This window comes from Myodes glareolus, chromosome 9 (assembly GCF_982192425.1).
Source record: "Myodes glareolus chromosome 9, mMyoGla1.1, whole genome shotgun sequence".
In the NCBI taxonomy this organism is placed as follows: domain Eukaryota; kingdom Metazoa; phylum Chordata; class Mammalia; order Rodentia; family Cricetidae; genus Myodes; species Myodes glareolus.
In genome coordinates, this window is record NC_142034.1 from 44051395 (window position 1) to 44069217 (window position 17823).

The 17823-nt window shown below is 41.9% G+C and overlaps 1 protein-coding gene across 3 annotated transcripts; it reads left to right on the top strand.

Moving 5' to 3' along the window:
* Window positions 1–738: 738 nt before the first annotated feature.
* Window positions 739–16528, top strand: Wsb1 (WD repeat and SOCS box containing 1). 3 transcript variants are annotated; one of them, XM_085695466.2, is made up of 9 exons: window positions 739–1059; window positions 6191–6359; window positions 7436–7704; window positions 9605–9736; window positions 11125–11225; window positions 13428–13600; window positions 14057–14170; window positions 15026–15133; window positions 15450–16528. In XM_085695466.2, exons 1-9 carry the CDS (start codon window positions 1020–1022, stop codon window positions 15607–15609), a joined length of 1266 nt encoding a protein of 421 aa, XP_085551592.2. In that variant the 5' UTR covers window positions 739–1019; the 3' UTR covers window positions 15610–16528. The 3 variants fall into 3 exon arrangements, with proteins under 3 accessions (XP_085551592.2, XP_085551593.1, XP_085551594.1); XM_085695467.2 differs by lacking the exons at window positions 739–1059; window positions 6191–6359; window positions 7436–7704; window positions 9605–9736 and adding an exon at window positions 12027–12202; XM_085695468.2 differs by lacking the exons at window positions 739–1059; window positions 6191–6359; window positions 7436–7704; window positions 9605–9736 and adding an exon at window positions 12027–12190.
* The last annotated feature ends 1295 nt before the right edge of the window (window positions 16529–17823 follow it).

The window sequence follows — 17823 nt, forward strand, 5'->3', positions numbered from 1 at the left end:
TTGTCATTTGAGATCTGAAGAGTTCAGCTCGGCAACTCTTCAAGAGTTCGGCTAGATACTCTTCCAAAAGTATCTGAGAAAATCCAAGCCATGAAGGAGTCCCCACGAGAACCACTAAAATGAATTACATCATCTGTAGATGGTACTCAAATTGGCATGTGGGGCACTCACACACAATTGTCCTCTCTGATGAGGATAGCTAGCTGCCTCCTAGAGACCCAGACTTCCACAGAAGGGCAAATTCTGATGTGGAGGTGATATTGACCAATTTTTCAGAAGGTCTGACTTTAGGGATCAGTGTGAACAGAAGCAGACTTAGTGAGGTCTCAGGAGGCCCCACTACCGTGGGACTCCGCCCTCAACAACTGAGTCTTTTCTAAAAGCAGTTGGCTCACTGTCGTGAGAAACGAAGCATCATCATGCGATCATCGTTATCACTTTCAACAATGCAACCTCCACTTCCCCATCACCGAGGAGCCAGGGACGTAGCTAAACGGAGTGAAGCACCTGAAACGTCTATTTGGCTATTTTCGGTACGGTCATATGCGGCATACAAGCTTCTGCTTGTCCTTTGCAAAGGGCCTTCGACTTCGAAACAGCCTGCAATTGCAGATGGAGGAGGGCTTACGCCACTATGTGGGCCCAGATGATCACGTCCCTTCCGTCGAGAGGTGGGGCCTGTTTATCTGACGTCACGTACCACACCCCGCCTCCAGGATATTATCGGTGACGCCCGCCATCTTGTCTCAGTGTCTGGTTTGACTGCGGAGGTGTCGGTCCCCTCTGTGGGTCTGTGAGTGGAAGGCGCGCCGGCTCTTTTGTCTGAGTGTGACCCGGTGACTCGGTCCCAGGTCTGCCAGTGATTTTCCCCGGGCAGTCCGCAGTGGCCGCCTGCGCTCTCGATTCGGTCCCTGCAACCGGGAAGGACCGAGCCCGCGTCACGCCCCTTAGCCCCCACCGAGTCCCTTCTCTGTCGCCGCGTCCGAATCGGGTTCCCGGAATCAGACGGTGCCCCATAGATGGCCAGCTTTTCCCCGAGGGTCAACGAGAAAGAGATCGGTGAGGCCCAGGATGGAGAGGGAGCGCGGGAACGGAGGGCAGGCTGCGGAGGGGCTGGCGCCGGGGCCCGGGGAGAAGCGGGGGTTGGGGGTGCAGCGGGAAATCCTTTGCCAAGGCCCTTGAGAAGCGGGGGTCCGATGCCGAGGCCCAGGAGAAGCGGGGAGAGGCGAGGATCGGCGCCGATTGGCGGGAGGAAGCGGCCCCACGATGGGCGTCGGCCGGGAGTGAATGGACCCGGGTCTCAGAGCTGGTCTTCTGAGTTCCCGTGAGGCCGGGCTGGACACTCACCGCTCCGCGTACCCCAGTGTCACCATCACAGCTCGGTGCGGGTCCGAGATCCTGGGCTTCTCTCGGCTTAGGGCTTGGGTGTGGAGTAAACCGGGAGGGTTGCTAGCATGGGCTAAGTGGCTTATCTTAGGATCTCTTAAGTGTGTGATGGAAAAGAAGCGAACTTTTGTGTCTTGAGGTGCAGTAGGACCCGCTCCCGCCCGTCAGTCAGGCACTCGAAGGAGAAAGGAACCTGAAGAGGTGCCAGCCGCGTGGAAAGAGTTTTATGTTTTAGAGGGTGGCATCATGAAAGTGAAGAGTTCCAAGAAGGAACATCTTAGCTCTTTCCGCGGGAGGAGCAGTGCGGCTAGGTGGAGTGACAGAAGAGGGCTGTGGTATAGGGATGAAAGGGCTAGCCCTGTCACGTGCCAGACTGAAGACAGGACAATGGGGAGTGGAAGGGTGTGGGCCAGACCTGCCCAGTGGCCCATTTAAAGCACTTAGCGTTATTTCAGTCCTCTCCAAGGAGCTACCTTTGAGGCCTTGGAATGAGATTAAGTGAATTCAGAGGACGCTGGCATTACTCCCCCCCACACACTTTTTCTTTTTTAAAGTTAGCCCAGCACTCGAGGCAGAGGCAGGTAGTTCCAGCAGCCAAGGCTACAAAGTGAAATCCAGTTGAAAAGAAAAAAGAAGGGTAGTGGTCACTGAGCCTAGAGCCTTTGCATTTTCCTGCTCTTGAAGTGTGTGAGGCATTTCTAGGAAGTGTGAGAAGCTGAAGTGAATGCATTTCTATACATAAATAGCCTGTAATAGAACTGGGGGAGGGGCTGTTCTCTTGGGGTGAAGCTGAGTGGCTGATTAGCCAGTGACTTTAATATTAGTTTTATAGCCATGTTAAGGTCACAGAAAACATAAAATTTCTGCCTTTTAATTGTGTTTTAGAACTAAGTGTTTTGAACTCAGATCTTTTTTTTGTTTTGTTTTGTTTTTTTGTTTGTTTTTTGTTTTTCGAGACAGGGTTTCTCTGTAACTTTGGAGCCTGTCCTGGAACTAGCTCTTGTAGGCCAGGGTGGCCTTGAACTCACAGAGATCCACCTGCCTTTGCCACAGGCGCCTGGCTGAACTCAGATCTTTAAAAGGAATTTAGTAGTGGTAGTGGTAGGGTTTGAACTCAGGACCTTCTGGATCCTAGGCAAACACTGCCACGGAACTGTGTCTCCTGCCCTCTAGTTCTTGTGATCTGACAAATGGTTTTTCCTCCTCTATATACCATAACATTGTACATTTAGCTGTATTTTGAAAACTTTCTTGCCCTCTTTCTAAGGGAATAAATAGTGCTTCTTGGAATACCTGCTAGGGTAGGACCATTCATTAAATAACTGCTTATTATTTAGGAGTTTTTCACTTTTATATCTTCTTATTTCTAGGATATAATATAAAAAGCTAAGTGCCAAATGTCTTCAAATTTGGACTTTTGTAAGCCAGTTTTTTTATTTCTTTGTATTTGAAGTGTCACTTGGAGACAAGGTTAGGCATTTATTTATCTCTGCGTATAGCTTGATGTTTATGAATAAACCACCCCCACCCCTAGTGTTAATTGTTGTCAAGTTAGGATTTTCCTGTACATGCTGAAAGTGGAGGCAGGACTCATGAATGGTGAAAGGATTCTAGGACAGGGACATAGCTGCCTTGAACTACTGCCTGCTCTAAGAAGGTGCTGTCCCACTTCCTTTCTGGTTATGAAATTGGGGGAAGGAATGTGAAGAACTGAAATCTGGTTAGCCTGGTTTAGCAGTGACTCATGATGTAATACTGTGCAGGCAGCATGGTGTATTTCAGGCCCTGTGTGCTGAGGTGGAGTCAGGAGATCATACATTTTTATGATAGTAGCACTTCAGTGTAAACCTTACTCTAGGTTGATAATATTTTGCTAGTCAGTACTTGAGTATTTAAAACAGCTGATTAAAGTATAAAAATCATTTGGTGTATTTATTAACCAACCAGAAAGCACGAAGGCAATTAGGAAATCACTGACTGTGTACCATTTGTTTTACAGTTTTTGTAATAGTATTAGAATTTCTTGCATTTGAGGCTGAGTTAGCTTATTGTTTCATGATGTTTCACCATCCCACGTCCCTATCCCTTATTAACACTTTATAAAGAAGTGGATAAAAGTGATTGTGGCCAGAGTTTTTGTTTTTGTTTTCCTTAAAATACAGATTTGAAAAATCTTGTGGGAGAAATATAGTATTCTACTTGATTAACCTGGGGGTTTTCTCTTTTAAATTGATACTTCCATTTCCTTTTTTTTTTTTTTAGTAGAATTTTAAAACTTCCCTTATTGGTGAACAAGGTCCCTTCTACTAATATTCATAAATTTTGGCTAATAGATGGAAATTTAACAGGAATCCCAGTTTTTTTGTTCAGACAGGATTTTGCTGTGTGGCCTTGACTTGTCCAGGAACTCACTCTGTAGATCAGGCTGGCCTCGAACTCGAATCCTGCCTCTGCCTCCTGAGTGCTGGGATTAAAGGCGTATACCACCACTGCCTGGCTGGAATCCCAGTTTTTAAGGGAGGCTGGGAAGATAAAAGACAACCCCAATGAAATGACCGTGTGATAGTTTATGCTTGAAAAAATGCAGGAAGGCTGTAACTGTGCTCTTTCTGAAGTTTATACATGGAGAAACCGTTCTGCAGGTGTCAGGCTCACCTGCTAGTCTGACTGCCAGCTGAATGAGTGAGAGCTTATGTTGTGTTGCTGACTTTTGAGTAAGTGAGGATGAGGGTGATCTATCACTTTGACAAGTCCACACAGGCTGGGCGGTGGTGGCGCGCACGCCTTTAATCCCAGCACTTGGGAGGCAGAAGCAGGCGGATCTCTGTGAGTTCAAGGCGGATCTCTGTGAGTTCAAGGCCAGCCTGGTCTACAAGAGCTAGCTCCAGGGCAGGCACCAAAAACTACAGAGAAACCCTGTCTCAAATTCAAAAAAAAAAAAAAAAAAGACAAGTCCACACGGGAAAGTGCAGGGTAGAGTTCTGGGCACCACTTTTCTGAGGGTCACTACTAACTGGATCTATCCAGGAAAATGTGGTGGAACTAATTAAGGTGGGAAAAGATAGAAAATGGACTCGACTTTTTGTAATGTAAGGACGACTGGAAGAACTAAAAACATAGCTGAAAAAGACACCAGTGCAGATATCACGTGTGTGTCACAAGAACAAAATTGTTAATTAGGTTCTCAGATCAGAGTCAGGACTGAACAGGTAGACAGGTTAGAAGGAAGATTTCAAAATATTATTTTGTTTTGTTTCCGGGCAAGGTTTCTCTGTGTAACCCTGGGCTCTGTAGGCCAGACCAGCCTCAAATTTGCCTCTGCCTCCTGATTACTGGGATTAAAGGTATATGACACCACTGCTCAGCAGGTTTTGAGTTATTAAAAAGGAAAAAAATGGCTGGGCGGCGATGGTGCACGCCTTCAATCCTAGCAGAGGCAGGCGGATCTCTGAGTTTGAAACCAACCTGATCCTTAAAGCGAGTTCCAGGACAACCAGGACTGTTTCACAAAGAAACCCTGTCTTGAAAAACCAAAAATGGTGAGGGGGGGGGGATTGTTTAAGCAAAGTAGTTCTATTTCTCTTTAGTGAAAATTCATGGTTATTTTCATACAAGAAGAAACATTTCAGAATAAATGTAGAAAATGGATATCAGGCTTCTTTTTGGGGTTTTAAACTATGCTCATTTGTTAATGTATCAAGTTGGGCCAGGAACATACTTGTTCTTTCCTATTTGCTAAGTAAAAGTTAATTGAACACTTGTCATGCTAGGTGTTAACTGATGAAGCACACAGCACAACGGTGTCATCTCCCTGCCCCCATACCAGGGTGTAATGCTTTCTAGACAAGCATTCTACTATTGAGCTATAGCTCCAGCTCTCCCTCTGCCTTTTATTTTCTTTTTTTGAAGATTTATTTATTATGTATGCAGAGTTCTGCCTTCATGTATGCCTGCAGGCCACCAGATTCGTTCTAGATGGTTATGAGCCACCCTGTGGTTGCTGGGAATTGAACTCAGAACCTCTGGAGGGCGACCAGTGCTCTTAACCTCGGAGCCATCTCTCTAGCCTTCCCTCTGCCCTTTTCAATATCAGTTATTTCATGTGGTGGTCAGAGAACAAATTGTGAGCATGGGTTTTTCCCTTGTCCCGTGTAGGTCTGGGACTCACGTGGTCAGGCTTGGCAGCAGGTGTGTGTACCTACTGAGCCGTTTTCGTTGTCATTTGTTTGTTTGATCTTTGTTTATTTTTGCTGCTTTGTGTGTATGAGTGTTTTGCCTTTTTCTCTTTCTTTCTTTTTTTTTGGTAACCTGGTCTGGCTTTGAGCTGACCAAGTAGCTGAGTGTGACCTTGAAATTCCAATCCTGTTTAGTGGTTTGTGCTGCGAAGAAGATCGAAACCAGGGCTTCTTGTTGCTAGCAAGAGCGACAACTGAGCATAAGGGTTCATAAAACTTCAATTCCCCTTCCACTTTGTTCAGGTCTGCCTGTATAATCCAGGCTGGTCTCAACACCAAGTCATCCCACTCTCAGCTTATGACAAGGTCTCATGTGACTCTGACTTGCCTAGAACTCCTCGGCCTCCTTCCTAAGTGTTGATGATGGATAGGTGTGCCCACCATACTGCTGCTATCCTTAGTCTTGTATTGGAAAACCACTTTATGACAGCTAATCTCTAAAGTTCTGTGGAAAGCCCGCTGAACTCTAAGAGAAAAGGAGAAAACCCTCAACAAATTCCAAAGTAACATGGGGCCATCTCACATCTACTATTGGTATATATAATATCCTGTTTTTGTTTTTGTTTCAGTGAGATCACGTACTGTAGGGGAACTTTTAGCTCCGTCAGCTCCTTTTGACAAGAAATGTGGTGGTGAGAACTGGACTGTGGCTTTTGCTCCAGATGGTTCCTACTTTGCATGGTCCCAAGGATATCGCATAGTGAAGCTTGTCCCGTGGTCCCAGTGCCTTAAGAACTTGTAAGGCTTCTTCCTTTGTGTTTGTAGAGTTTACTCTTGTCTGTCAGTGTTGGGTAATAAAATATTTAAGTTTTCTTTTATAGAATGTTACATTTGTTGTTTGAAGCCGTGCATTCGAGGTTTCTGTAAAGAAATGCCTGAGCCATTCATAGTGGTGCATCCTTTAGTCCCAGCACTTGAGAGGTGGAGACAGTAGATCTCTTGAGTTCAAGGCCAGCCTGGTCTACACAGTGAGTTCTGGGACAGCCAGAGCTACATAATAGAAAGACCCTGTCTCTAAAAAGAAGGGGAAAAAAAATTCTCTGAGTGGGTGTGGTGGCAGATGACCTCATGGTATAGACCTGGAGTAAAGTAAAGGTCTGGACTTTATTTGTACATTGTAGAGTGTTTTAATAGTTTTCTCAGACATTTATGCTCCCACCCCTCCCCCACTAAACCCTTAGGCTTCATATGCTAGAGCCAATACTTCACCAACTAACCTACACCCCTTTCTCCTGTTAAGTGTATCTGTAAGAAAAGACAGGTTGTGCCTCACATTAGTGTGTATGTCTGTCCTGTTGTGTCAGATCAAACAATCTTTGTTAGGTGAAGTTTTTTCCATTCACTTTGGATTTCATGCATTTTATTGGTTAACAGTAGTTAGTGTATAAACAGGCTTTTCATTAGTAAGATCGTCCTGCTATGTGGCCCAGATTGGCTTTAAAATCTATTTTTGGGCAGGGGGCGGGACACTCGAGACAGGGTTTCTCTGTAGCTTTGAAAGCTTGTCCTGGAGCTTGCTCTTGTATACCAGGCTGGCCTCGAACTCAGAGGTAAACCTGTCTCTGCCTCCCGAGTGCTGGGATTAAAGGTGTGCACCAACACCAGCTGGCAATATGTTGCTTTCTTATTGAAAATTTTCTCTATTGCTAACAGTTTTCATGAGCTGAGCTTGTCTGGCCTCATATTTCAGGTGCCAGTTTTCCCATCTGTACAAATAAGTGTTACAGTTTTGTTGAAACTATTTAACAAGTGTTAACAATTAGTGTTTATAGAAGTATAATATAAAGAATTAATTTTCAATCTTTTCCCCTCAGTCTTTTACATGGTTCCAAGAATGTTGCCAATTCAAGCTGTCTAAAATTGACAAGAGAAAATAGTAATGGTGGTCAGAAAAATAAGCCTCGTGAACACATTATAGACTGTGGAGACATAGTCTGGAGTCTTGCTTTTGGGTCTTCAGTTCCAGAAAAACAGAGCCGTTGTGTTAATATAGAATGGCATCGCTTCCGATTTGGACAGGATCAGCTACTCCTTGCCACGGGATTAAACAATGGTCGCATCAAAATCTGGGATGTATATACAGGTATGGATTCATAATTTCAAAAGTGAATCTGATTATTTTATAATAGTCACTGGGATCTGTGATGATAGAGAAGTGGGATTGGTTGTGTCTTTATAATTATCCTAAGTCTTAGTTCATAGTTTTAATTTAGGAGAATAATATAGAGTTCATACTTGATAAAAGTATGCAAAACATGTATGGGTTGTATTTATAAACTAATAATTTAGTTTATGACTCAGCAAAATGTTGTACATGCTTTTTCAGTGACTGCTTTGAGGATTTTGAGGGAAATCAGTTTTTTTGTATCCCATGCAAGTCTTAAACCTGCTGTGTAGTGAAGAATGACCTTAACTCTGCTCCTCTTGCCTGCACATCCTGAGTGCTAGGATTGCAGCCGGCTGTCACACCTCCCAGTTTGTTGTTGTTGTTGTTATTGGTGGTGGTTTTGGTTTTTCAGTACAAGGTTTTTCTGTATGTAGCTTTGGAGCCTGTCCTGGAGCTCTTGTAGACAAGGCTGGTCTCAAACTCATAGAGATCCACCTCTGCCTCCCAAGTACTGGGATTAAAGGCGTGCACCACCACTGCCTTAGCCCATTTCTAATTTTAATAATATCTAACCTCCTTATCCAATATCTAAGGGTTGGAAATTTGAATTCTTTTCCATGTGTGTTAGCGTATGACCTTAATCCCAATATTTAGGAGGCAGAGGCAGGTGGATCGTTGAGTTCAAGGCCAGCCTGGTTTACAGAGAGAGTTCCAGGATGACTAAGGCTACACAGAAAAATGAGAAACCGGGCTGAAGAAATGGCTCAGTGGTTGAGAGCACTGGTTATTCTTCCAGAGGACCCGGGTTCGATTCCCAGCACCCACATGGCAGCTCACAGCTGTCTGTAACTCCAGTTTTAGGAGATCTGACACCCTTCACACCAATGCACATGAAATAAATTCAAATCAATTAAAAACAAAAGAAAAAGAAAAATGAGAAACCCTGTCTTCAAAGATATGTTAAATTCTTTGAACAATTAAGTGTTTGAGGTGGGGTGTCATGGTATACCCCTTTTATCCCAACACTCAGGAGGCAGAAACAGGCCAATCTGTTAGTTCGAGACCAGTCTAGTCTACATGATGAATTCTAGGTCAGCTAGGGCTATATAGAGAGACCCTGTCTCAAAAACTAAAAGAGAAGTGTTCAGACCGAGTGTGGTGATACACAGTTGTGCTCCCAGCACTGAAAAGGCTCCGTGGTGAGCCTGGTATATATAGCAAATTGAAGGCAGCATGAACTGCATAGTTCAACCTCTCCACCAAGGGTGAGGGGGGTGCTCAGGGTGAAAATCTGTGGTTACCCTAAAACAAAACTTACAGTAATTTGTGAGGTTTTATTTTGTGGGGCATTTGATAGTCCAAGGCCAAGGAAATAAACAAAGAGAAAAGTTGACATTTTGATTTTGTTTTAAAGTCATACTGGGGCTGGGGAGGTTCAACAGGTGCTTGCTGCCGAGCCTGACAGCCTGAGTTGGTCCACGGTGGACAGAGAACTGGCGCCAGGGGTTCTGAACTGTCTCAGAACTGTCTCAGGTTGTCCTGAGACACAGTGAAGTCATGCTGCACAAACACTTAGAATAGACAGTGCTACAGGGCTTTCTTGGTGCTAATTTGATCAAGGCTGTGCTTGTATTTCAGTAGTTCCTTTTCCATTTATGTAGTAAATGCAGGGCTTGTTATCTTGGAAGGAAATTACTTAAAAACCTAAGTAGTGAATTTTCACAAGTAACAATAGCCAGTAATTAGTAAGTGAAATAATTTACTTCATAGAACTAGGGGTACCCAAGATTGTCTCTGTTCGTTCTTTACGGTAATAAAACTACAAAAATAGAAGATAAATACTGATCTTGTCTCTTCTCCTTTCAATCACCTTTAGGAAAGCTCCTCCTTAATTTGGTAGACCATGTTGAAGTGGTCAGAGACTTAACTTTTGCTCCAGATGGGAGCTTAATCCTTGTATCAGCTTCAAGAGACAAAACTCTTCGCGTGTGGGACCTCAAAGATGATGGTATGTATGTCTTTTCTTGGTTCCACCTGTGTAAGAGAATGGGGTGATTTTGTTTCCTTTTTGGGGGTTTGGGGCAGGGTCTCTATATAGTCCTGGCTAGTCTAGAAATCTCTATGTAGACCAGACTGGCCTCACAGATCCACCTGCCTATCTCCTGAGTGCTGCAATTAAAGCATGTGTCACACACCTGACTTGATGTGACTACTGAGAGTGATCACAGGATTGCCCCACCCTGCAACACACCTGTAACACACCGCTAGTGGGCGAGGCAGGAAAATTGAGAGCTCTAGGCCAAACTTGGCTACTTAGCCTGATACTGTATTAGAAAAACAAACCAATGGCTTGATGGCCAAGGTGTCTTTTTTTGTTTAATATTTGGGAAACAAAAATACAGATTAAACAAGCAGTTACAATAATAAACCATCTTGACAATACTCAGAAACCAACCACAGATCCATAACTCTATTTCCAAGGGATCCAACATATTTTGGCCTCTGTGAACACTGCGTGCATATAGTTCATAGACATGCAGCCAAAACACTTAACATGCACTAAATAAATGAAATTTTAAAATAAAAAAATTTTAAGAGTTTAAGCAACAAATTCAGTCATCTAATAAAATTTATATTGTGGCCGAATTTACAAACCAGGATTTATAACATGGTTAAATGGTGGTAGGCATAGATCATAAATTCTTTTATTAAAAAAGTAAGATTTTTTTCCCCTCTAATCTCACAGAAAAGTATGTTGGTGAACTCAGTTTTTTGTTTTTTGTTTTTTGTTTTTTCTGAAACATGGTATCTTGATGTTTACAAAGTTTTATCTTGTTGGAGAGAAACACAAATGAGCGTATATCAGGCTACAATACCTGCCTCTGTCTCCTAAGTGCTGAGATTAAAGACATAGATTAGCATGCCTGGCTTTTACATTATGTGATGTATTATTTGTGGTCATGTTTATTCATGTGGGTCTTGTGGGGATATGTATGGGTGCCTGAGGAGGCCAGGGGCATTAGATATCCTGGATTTGAGTTGCAGGCAGTTTGAGCTACCCAGTTAGGATGCTGGGTACCAACCTCAGAGTGCGCTCTTGACTCTGAGTAGTGTTTCCCATCCCATGTAACTTTATCAAGCAACAGATACTACTCTCTGAGAGTTTAAGGCCAGTCAGGGCAACATAGAGAGACCTTGCCTTGGAAGGAAGGAGGGAGGGAGGGAGGGAGAGTGGACGGGTGGGCGGGTGGGCAGGTGGCAGATATTGAAGGGCTCTGTATCTACCTGCATCTGTATTTTTTTCAGCTATAAAAGTTTATGATAACTGTAGACTACATCATGTCGGTGTTACTGATTTGAAATTCATTCTCCTGACCGGATGTTTCTTTTGTTCAGGAAACATGATGAAAGTGTTGCGGGGACATCAGAACTGGGTGTACAGCTGTGCATTCTCTCCCGACTCTTCCATGCTGTGTTCAGTTGGAGCCAGTAAAGCAGTATGTGTCAAAGTTCTTGTTCACGTGTTGTGAAGTGGATGATAATGTATGCTTAATCATTTTGAATCTAAGTAACCTATTAAGTCTGTGCTCGGTGTCATGAATATCTTAATGCTTTATTTCATGATGGAAAAAATTTGCATGTAGAAAATTAGTTATTTGTGAATTGAGAAATTGAATTGCTTTTAGAGATATTTATAAGATGAAGGTTAGTTAGTTTTTTGTGAGATCTAGGAAAGCTTATGTGATATAGACAAGATCTAGTCCATATGTTAAGATATTTCCTTGCTAATTATTTTCTTTGTTTTTGTTTTGTCCAGTTTGCTGTTTTGTTTAAGTTGAGTCCCAGCTGATCCTGGACATTTAACTGAAAAAAAAGTAATTTAAAAACATAATAAAATTAGCAATCATTTATGTGCTAGAGTGGATCGTAGATGAAGCTGCACATTGTTTTACAGCTTGCTTGCTATTGGCAGCTTAAGTAGTGACTGGGGGCTGTGCGGTCAGTGAGCTGTCAGTTTACTAGCTCTGAGTCCCTCAGCAATAGCATTGAGTATGAAACTGGCTGATCTCCAGAATGTGTAATGATCACAGCACTCTGCACTAATGGGGGTGGGGGTTGTGGCTAGATGAAACACATTTTATTTTGCCAAGAAGTATGTTAAAATGATAGTTGTGAATGTTAGAAGTTTAGAGCAAATAGCTTAGTTCGTTTTTTTTAAATCATAAAACAAGCTAGATGTTGACGTTGCTATTTTAGGCTGTGTGTTTTCCATATGCTTCTTGCTTTTCCTGTCACAGGTGGTGGCAGCAATATTGGTGTGATTGAGGTTATGCTGGCACCACTCGCACACAGGCGCACAATGGTGTTAGCTGGGCAGAAAGAGTGGCATCTCTGGCTACCGGGCTGGGGGCGACCTTTACCATAGGATGAAGTAACCTTGCATTCGGCTGCAAGGTGTACTGTACGTACACAGGTGCTGGTCGATGTCCACTTTTCTGCTTTTCTTTCTTTTCTTTTCTTTTTCTTTTTTTTTTTCCTTTAAAAAAATAATTTTCCCCACAGTAAAATCCAGACTCGTGAATAAATTGATTTTCCAGTTGATGGAATTGAGTCTGACAAGTAAACCCAATTTAATGTAAAGAAATTGGTTTTTGAGTGCTTCCTCTGCTTTTTAGAATTTCTTAAGATGCTGGCAGTACCTTAAATCATTGACCCAGTTATTATTATATTTATTTCCCTTTGGAAATAATGTGTGCAGAAAGGAAGTAGCAAGAGGAGGCAAGCTGTCTCACTAGGCTTGCTGTAAACCTCCAAGCTTAATCTAGCAGACTGCAGTAAGCATTAGAATCCTGGCTAGAGCTTCTCAGGAGCCTGAGGCAAGTAGATCCCAGTTCAAGGACAGCCTGGGCATCTTGGTGAGACACTGCCTCAAAGCAAAAAAAGAAAAAAAAAACAGCAAAAGAACCTTCTGCACAGTTTAGACTGTATGTAAGCTTATTTTTAAGTAATTTATCTTTTATGCTGAAAATGACTAATGATTATAGTCAGTTTGGAAAAATAGGACTGCTGATTACCAAAAAAAACATTGTAATTACATTATTTTCATAAAATAGCATTTTCCTTTGTAATGTAGTTTAACATCTTTGTTGTTTGCCAACAAAATTACATTTGGCTATGAAAATTCTCTTTTCTTGCAGTATCTGTTTCTCTTCCTAGGCTCTCGGTGGTGACCCAAGCCTATTGTAAACAAGTGATTATCTCAAAGGGAGATGCCAATGGAGTAACAATTTGCTAACATTACATTTTCTGTCTGTATATATTTTTAAAATTGGTAGTTTCTGGAAAAAAAGAGAAAGGGGTTTGTAATACTTAACCCTATTTATTACCATATATTTTAGTTAATTAGTTTTTGGAATAAATGAATTTCAGTGGTTAAATTGCATTGCCTTTATTTTCCCTTTAGGCCTATTTTTTAAATTAACATTTAACAGAAACATTTGAAATAGAAATTTGCATGTCTGCTTTAATTAACTTAAAGACTGATTTTTAATCTACGACACTGAGCATATTCTTTAAATTACTCATAATTTGTAATTAATTCAATGTGATATTAAAGTAGCAGTTGTAGTCTAAGATATGCCCCTTTGTCCTCTGTGTGTCTAAATGAAGCTATAACATTTGCCTTTTTATTATTGCAGGTTTTCCTTTGGAATATGGATACATACACCATGATAAGGAGACTAGAAGGGCATCACCATGATGTTGTAGCTTGTGACTTTTCTCCTGATGGAGCTTTGCTAGCTACTGCATCTTACGATACTCGTGTGTATGTCTGGGATCCACACAATGGGGACATTCTGATGGAATTCGGGTGAGTACAGTTAGAATCCCTAGCAATGTAAAATTAGCAGTCTCATAAAAAAGTTATGTGAGCACTTGAATAGTGCAAAGCTTTAGATAAATATGGCTGCTATTAGGTGGGTCTTTGTATTAAGTGTCTGATTCTGTAGAAATGGTAATATACTAGAGTTTCATGCCTGGGGAAAATTGTTAAACAGAAGTTGGACTTAAATGTTATGAAAAAGATGGTGAACAATTCTTTCAAAAGCCCTTTCTTTTGCTGGCAGTTATAGCTGGGAAGCACAGTTCCTGTGCCCCTGGCTTCCTGTTTAACGTTTAGCTCGGCTGTAACAACTTTCCCCCATCTTAGTTGTATCATCTGAGGCCCACTTTAAATCTTATTGAAAGGTCAATGAACTCGATGCCAAGGCCATTTTGTTTCTTGAATTGATTCTGAAACCCACTGAAAATATGTCTCTGACCCCAGGCACCTGTTTCCCCCGCCTACTCCAATATTTGCTGGAGGAGCAAATGACCGATGGGTACGAGCTGTGTCTTTCAGTCATGATGGACTGCATGTTGCAAGCCTTGCTGACGATAAGTGAGTGTTGGGAGTATCGTTTTGACTTTACTCATACCTTTTAAAGGTTTCTTTTCATTCTTAATGAAAGCATGTTTTAAGTCTTAACACCTTTCTTTAGTGAGGTTCAGGTTTTTGTGGGGGCCTGGCTTTTTTGTTTGTATTTAAAATGGTCTTGGTATGTAGGCTGGGTTGGTCTTGAACTTAAGATCTTTCTACCCTTGCCTCGTGATTGCTAGGAATTTGATGTGGACCACTATACCCATCCTTTAGCTGGATTTTAATGTCTCTAGACAACACCTTGCTTTTTGCATTGCTGACTATGGTGGCACACATCTGTAAAATTGGTAGCCAGTGCTTTTGAGATTAGGCAAAGGTAGAAAAGAATAAAGCAGATTATGTTATTTTATCTGTAAGAAAATGAGAAAGCTTCCAGTTGTGAACATCATAGGTTCAAACACTGAGATTACAAAGTCATGCCTTGTGGAGTTCATCCAAATTACCAAATAGTATATAAAATATAAAATAGTATATAAAGCATACTAGTATCACTGAGCTAGTTGGATGTGGAGGCTCATGCCTGTGATTTCGGCACTTTAGGAGACTGAAGCAGGAGGATTCCAGTTTGGGTTATGTAATGAGATCGTATTCAAACAACAAAAACTTACTATTAGCTGGATGGAGACCCTATAATCACAGCTCTTGGGAAGTAAAGGCAGGAAGATCGGGAGTGTGATGCCGACCTGGGTTACATAGTAGTAGCCTGTCTCAACCAAAGTCACCGTGGTCTCAAGTGATTTGTGTGTTTCTGCTGTGTGACTCAGCACAAAAGCACTGCTTTCTGACTTTCAACTCCATGACTTGTTTCCCTTCCAGGATGGTGAGGTTCTGGAGAATTGATGAGGATTGTCCAGTACAGGTTGCCCCTTTGAGCAATGGTCTCTGTTGTGCCTTTTCTACCGATGGCAGTGTTTTAGCTGCTGGGTAAGTACGTCTTTCTTGTTTCTTTTTCTTTTGAAGATTTGTTTTTTGTTTATGTGTATGGGTATTATGCTTGCATGTTTGTGTACCATGTGCATGTAGTACCCGTGGGGGCCAGAAGAAGGTGTGATCTCTTGTTTCTTAACACAAACTCCTGCAAATTTCCTAGACAAGCTATAATCCTGTTGCTGCCTTGTCCTGGTTACTTCTTACCGGATTTAAAGTGAGATTGTGGTTCTGACAGAGCTAGCTGTAGGACATGAAATATGTGTAAGTTGGGTGACCATGCTTTGTTTTTTTTGTTTTTTTCTCTCTTAAGAACACATGATGGAAGTGTTTATTTTTGGGCCACTCCAAGGCAAGTCCCTAGCCTTCAGCATCTTTGTCGCATGTCAATCCGAAGAGTGATGCCCACCCAAGAAGTCCAGAAACTTCCGGTTCCTTCCAAAGTTTTGGAGTTTCTCTCCTACCGGGTTTAGAAGGAAGACTGCCTGTCCTGGTGGGGCCTGACGGACACTCTTCACAAGACAGCACCTCGAGCTTTACCAACTTAAGCGTTTGTTCTAGAGGCTCGGAAGATTATTTAATTTGATTGACTCTTCTTTTGTTAGTTGAACTTTTAAAGTATTATTTATAGACCATAGAAATACTTCTGAACATATCATATAATTTTTTTTAAAGATTAACTGTGAAAACATATACATACCTGTATATATTTAGATACAAGCTGCTATGTATTGAATGGGCCGTTCTAGATTTCTAACTCTCAGTCCTGACCTGTATATATTGCTCCAGTAGAGCCACGGTGTATATATGTGCTGTTTGTTGGAACAAATTCAATGGAATTTTTGGTGTTTTTTATTGGGACACTGAGTTCAGATGATGCTGAATTAAAGTAGAATCGCCTCGTAGGAAATGGGATCAGTCAGGATGGGTGGTGTCAGACTGACGAGAGAGTTTTTGTGTAACAAAAAGAGTCTACAAGAATTGTGTCAGGGAGTTTGAATGTGACGTTTTTAAAAAGCCAGTACAAAGGTAGCTAGAAAAAAGTTGTTTTCTCTGTAGGCCTTAATTTTGGAAAGCAGCTACTTAACCCTCAGAGAATAAAGTATTATCCGTTCTTGTCAATTTGAAATGATAGACCCACTGCATTATTGCTGAATATTTTGTTAATACTAAGGGACAGTTGTTTTAAGACATGGGTTGTTTTTTAAAAAAACAAACACATATTCTGTTTTTTGCAGAGAATGATATTGGTGACTTACCAAAGAGAAGCAATACAATATGTCTGCTTTTGCCTTCTGTTATTTATCTCATCTGCAGATGTTGAGAATGTATGCATTATGTAAAAAGCTTGTTTTATATCTTGAGTTTTTTAATTAAAAGACATAAAAATAATACGTTGCAAAAAATGTCTCTTCCGTGTGTTGCATTGTGTAATAGTTTTGTCTAGCTGTACTGGAAGGTTAATGGTGGCCCACAAGCACCCAAGGCAGAAACAATGAGGAAAAAACCATGTGACAGGAAGGCATTGATTCATGAACACATGCATACCCTTATGTTCTGGGCTTGTTTAGAAGTTGTACTTATTTAGAAACACCAAAACTGTAGGACAAAAGAAAACAGCTTCGAGCTAAAGAATATCTTTTCAAGAAACTGATGGGCTCAAGGTAAAGCTGCTTGGTTAAATGATAGAGACTGGCAGTCTGGGTCCTCAGAGGAGGCATACCACACTCCATTAGCCATGCATGATCCCAGCGTACGGCCATCTCACTGAGAATATTTGGAATGCCTTCACTTGGCTACGTTGAAGTATACAGAAGTGGTTATGAAAGCCAGGAAAGAATCCAAGTAATTTCTCAAGTGGCATCTATATTACACAAGAAGCAAAAGCACCTTTAACCTCTTGTGTTGGTTTTTTAAGTTTAAATACATAAAAATAAGCTTTTAAAGATTATACTTAATCTTCACATGATTATTTTCTCTAACCACATCAAATACTAGTCAGGTAAAGATACTTAATTGTATGGTCCACACTGTTTGAGATGGCCCCAGTTGTTTGCAACTTCGGTGCCTTAGGAAAGGGACACACAGAATATAAGACAAATGCAAACATGCCTGAGCTTCCGCTTCCTTTTTGTCTTAGAGGAAGCGGGTAGTGACAGGATGGTGGTTGTACATGACCAAAAAAGGGAGGAAGGATAAAAGGTGGTTGGGCTCGCTCTTGGGTCAGATTCTAACTGATTTTAAATTGAGGTGGGGTTTTTTTCCCCCTTGTATATTCCTTGCTTCAGCCATGCCATTTGGAAAGCTGTTAAGAGATTATTGACAGATTTGATTGTCTGGCTTTTCTTGTGTTTTGAGACAGTGTCTTGCTGTGTAGCTCCCCTGGGTGGCCCATAACTTCCCAAGATCCTCCTATTCCTACCTCCCAGCTGCTTTCCCACTGTAAGGGTGGGTGTGAATGCAGGAGAGTGTCTCATGCTATCTTAATGATGGATACCGCTTTAAGGCCAGTAACCTGATCTTAGGTTGGCAAACCCTCAGTTTATGATCCTTGAAATTCCTGCCTGCTTGTGATTGAGATAAAGTTGGATTGGGCTGGTCTGCGCTGCCCTAAGGGCAGCAAGACCTACAGTGGACTGGAGGAAACTAGCCGGATTCTTAGTCTAGGCAGTGGACTTGGCTGTCAG

What these genes read in the sequence shown, in the direction of transcription:
- Wsb1 (XM_085695466.2), top strand. Translation starts at nt 1,020, where the DNA reads ATGGCCAGCTTTTCCCCGAGGGTCAACGAGAAAGAGATCG. An exon ending in GGTCAACGAGAAAGAGATCG is followed by an intron (nt 1,060 to 6,190) that starts GTGAGGCCCAGG and finishes TTTTTGTTTCAG; the next exon opens with TGAGATCACGTACTGTAGGG. An exon ending in GGCAGTGTTTTAGCTGCTGG is followed by an intron (nt 15,134 to 15,449) that starts GTAAGTACGTCT and finishes TTCTCTCTTAAG; the next exon opens with AACACATGATGGAAGTGTTT.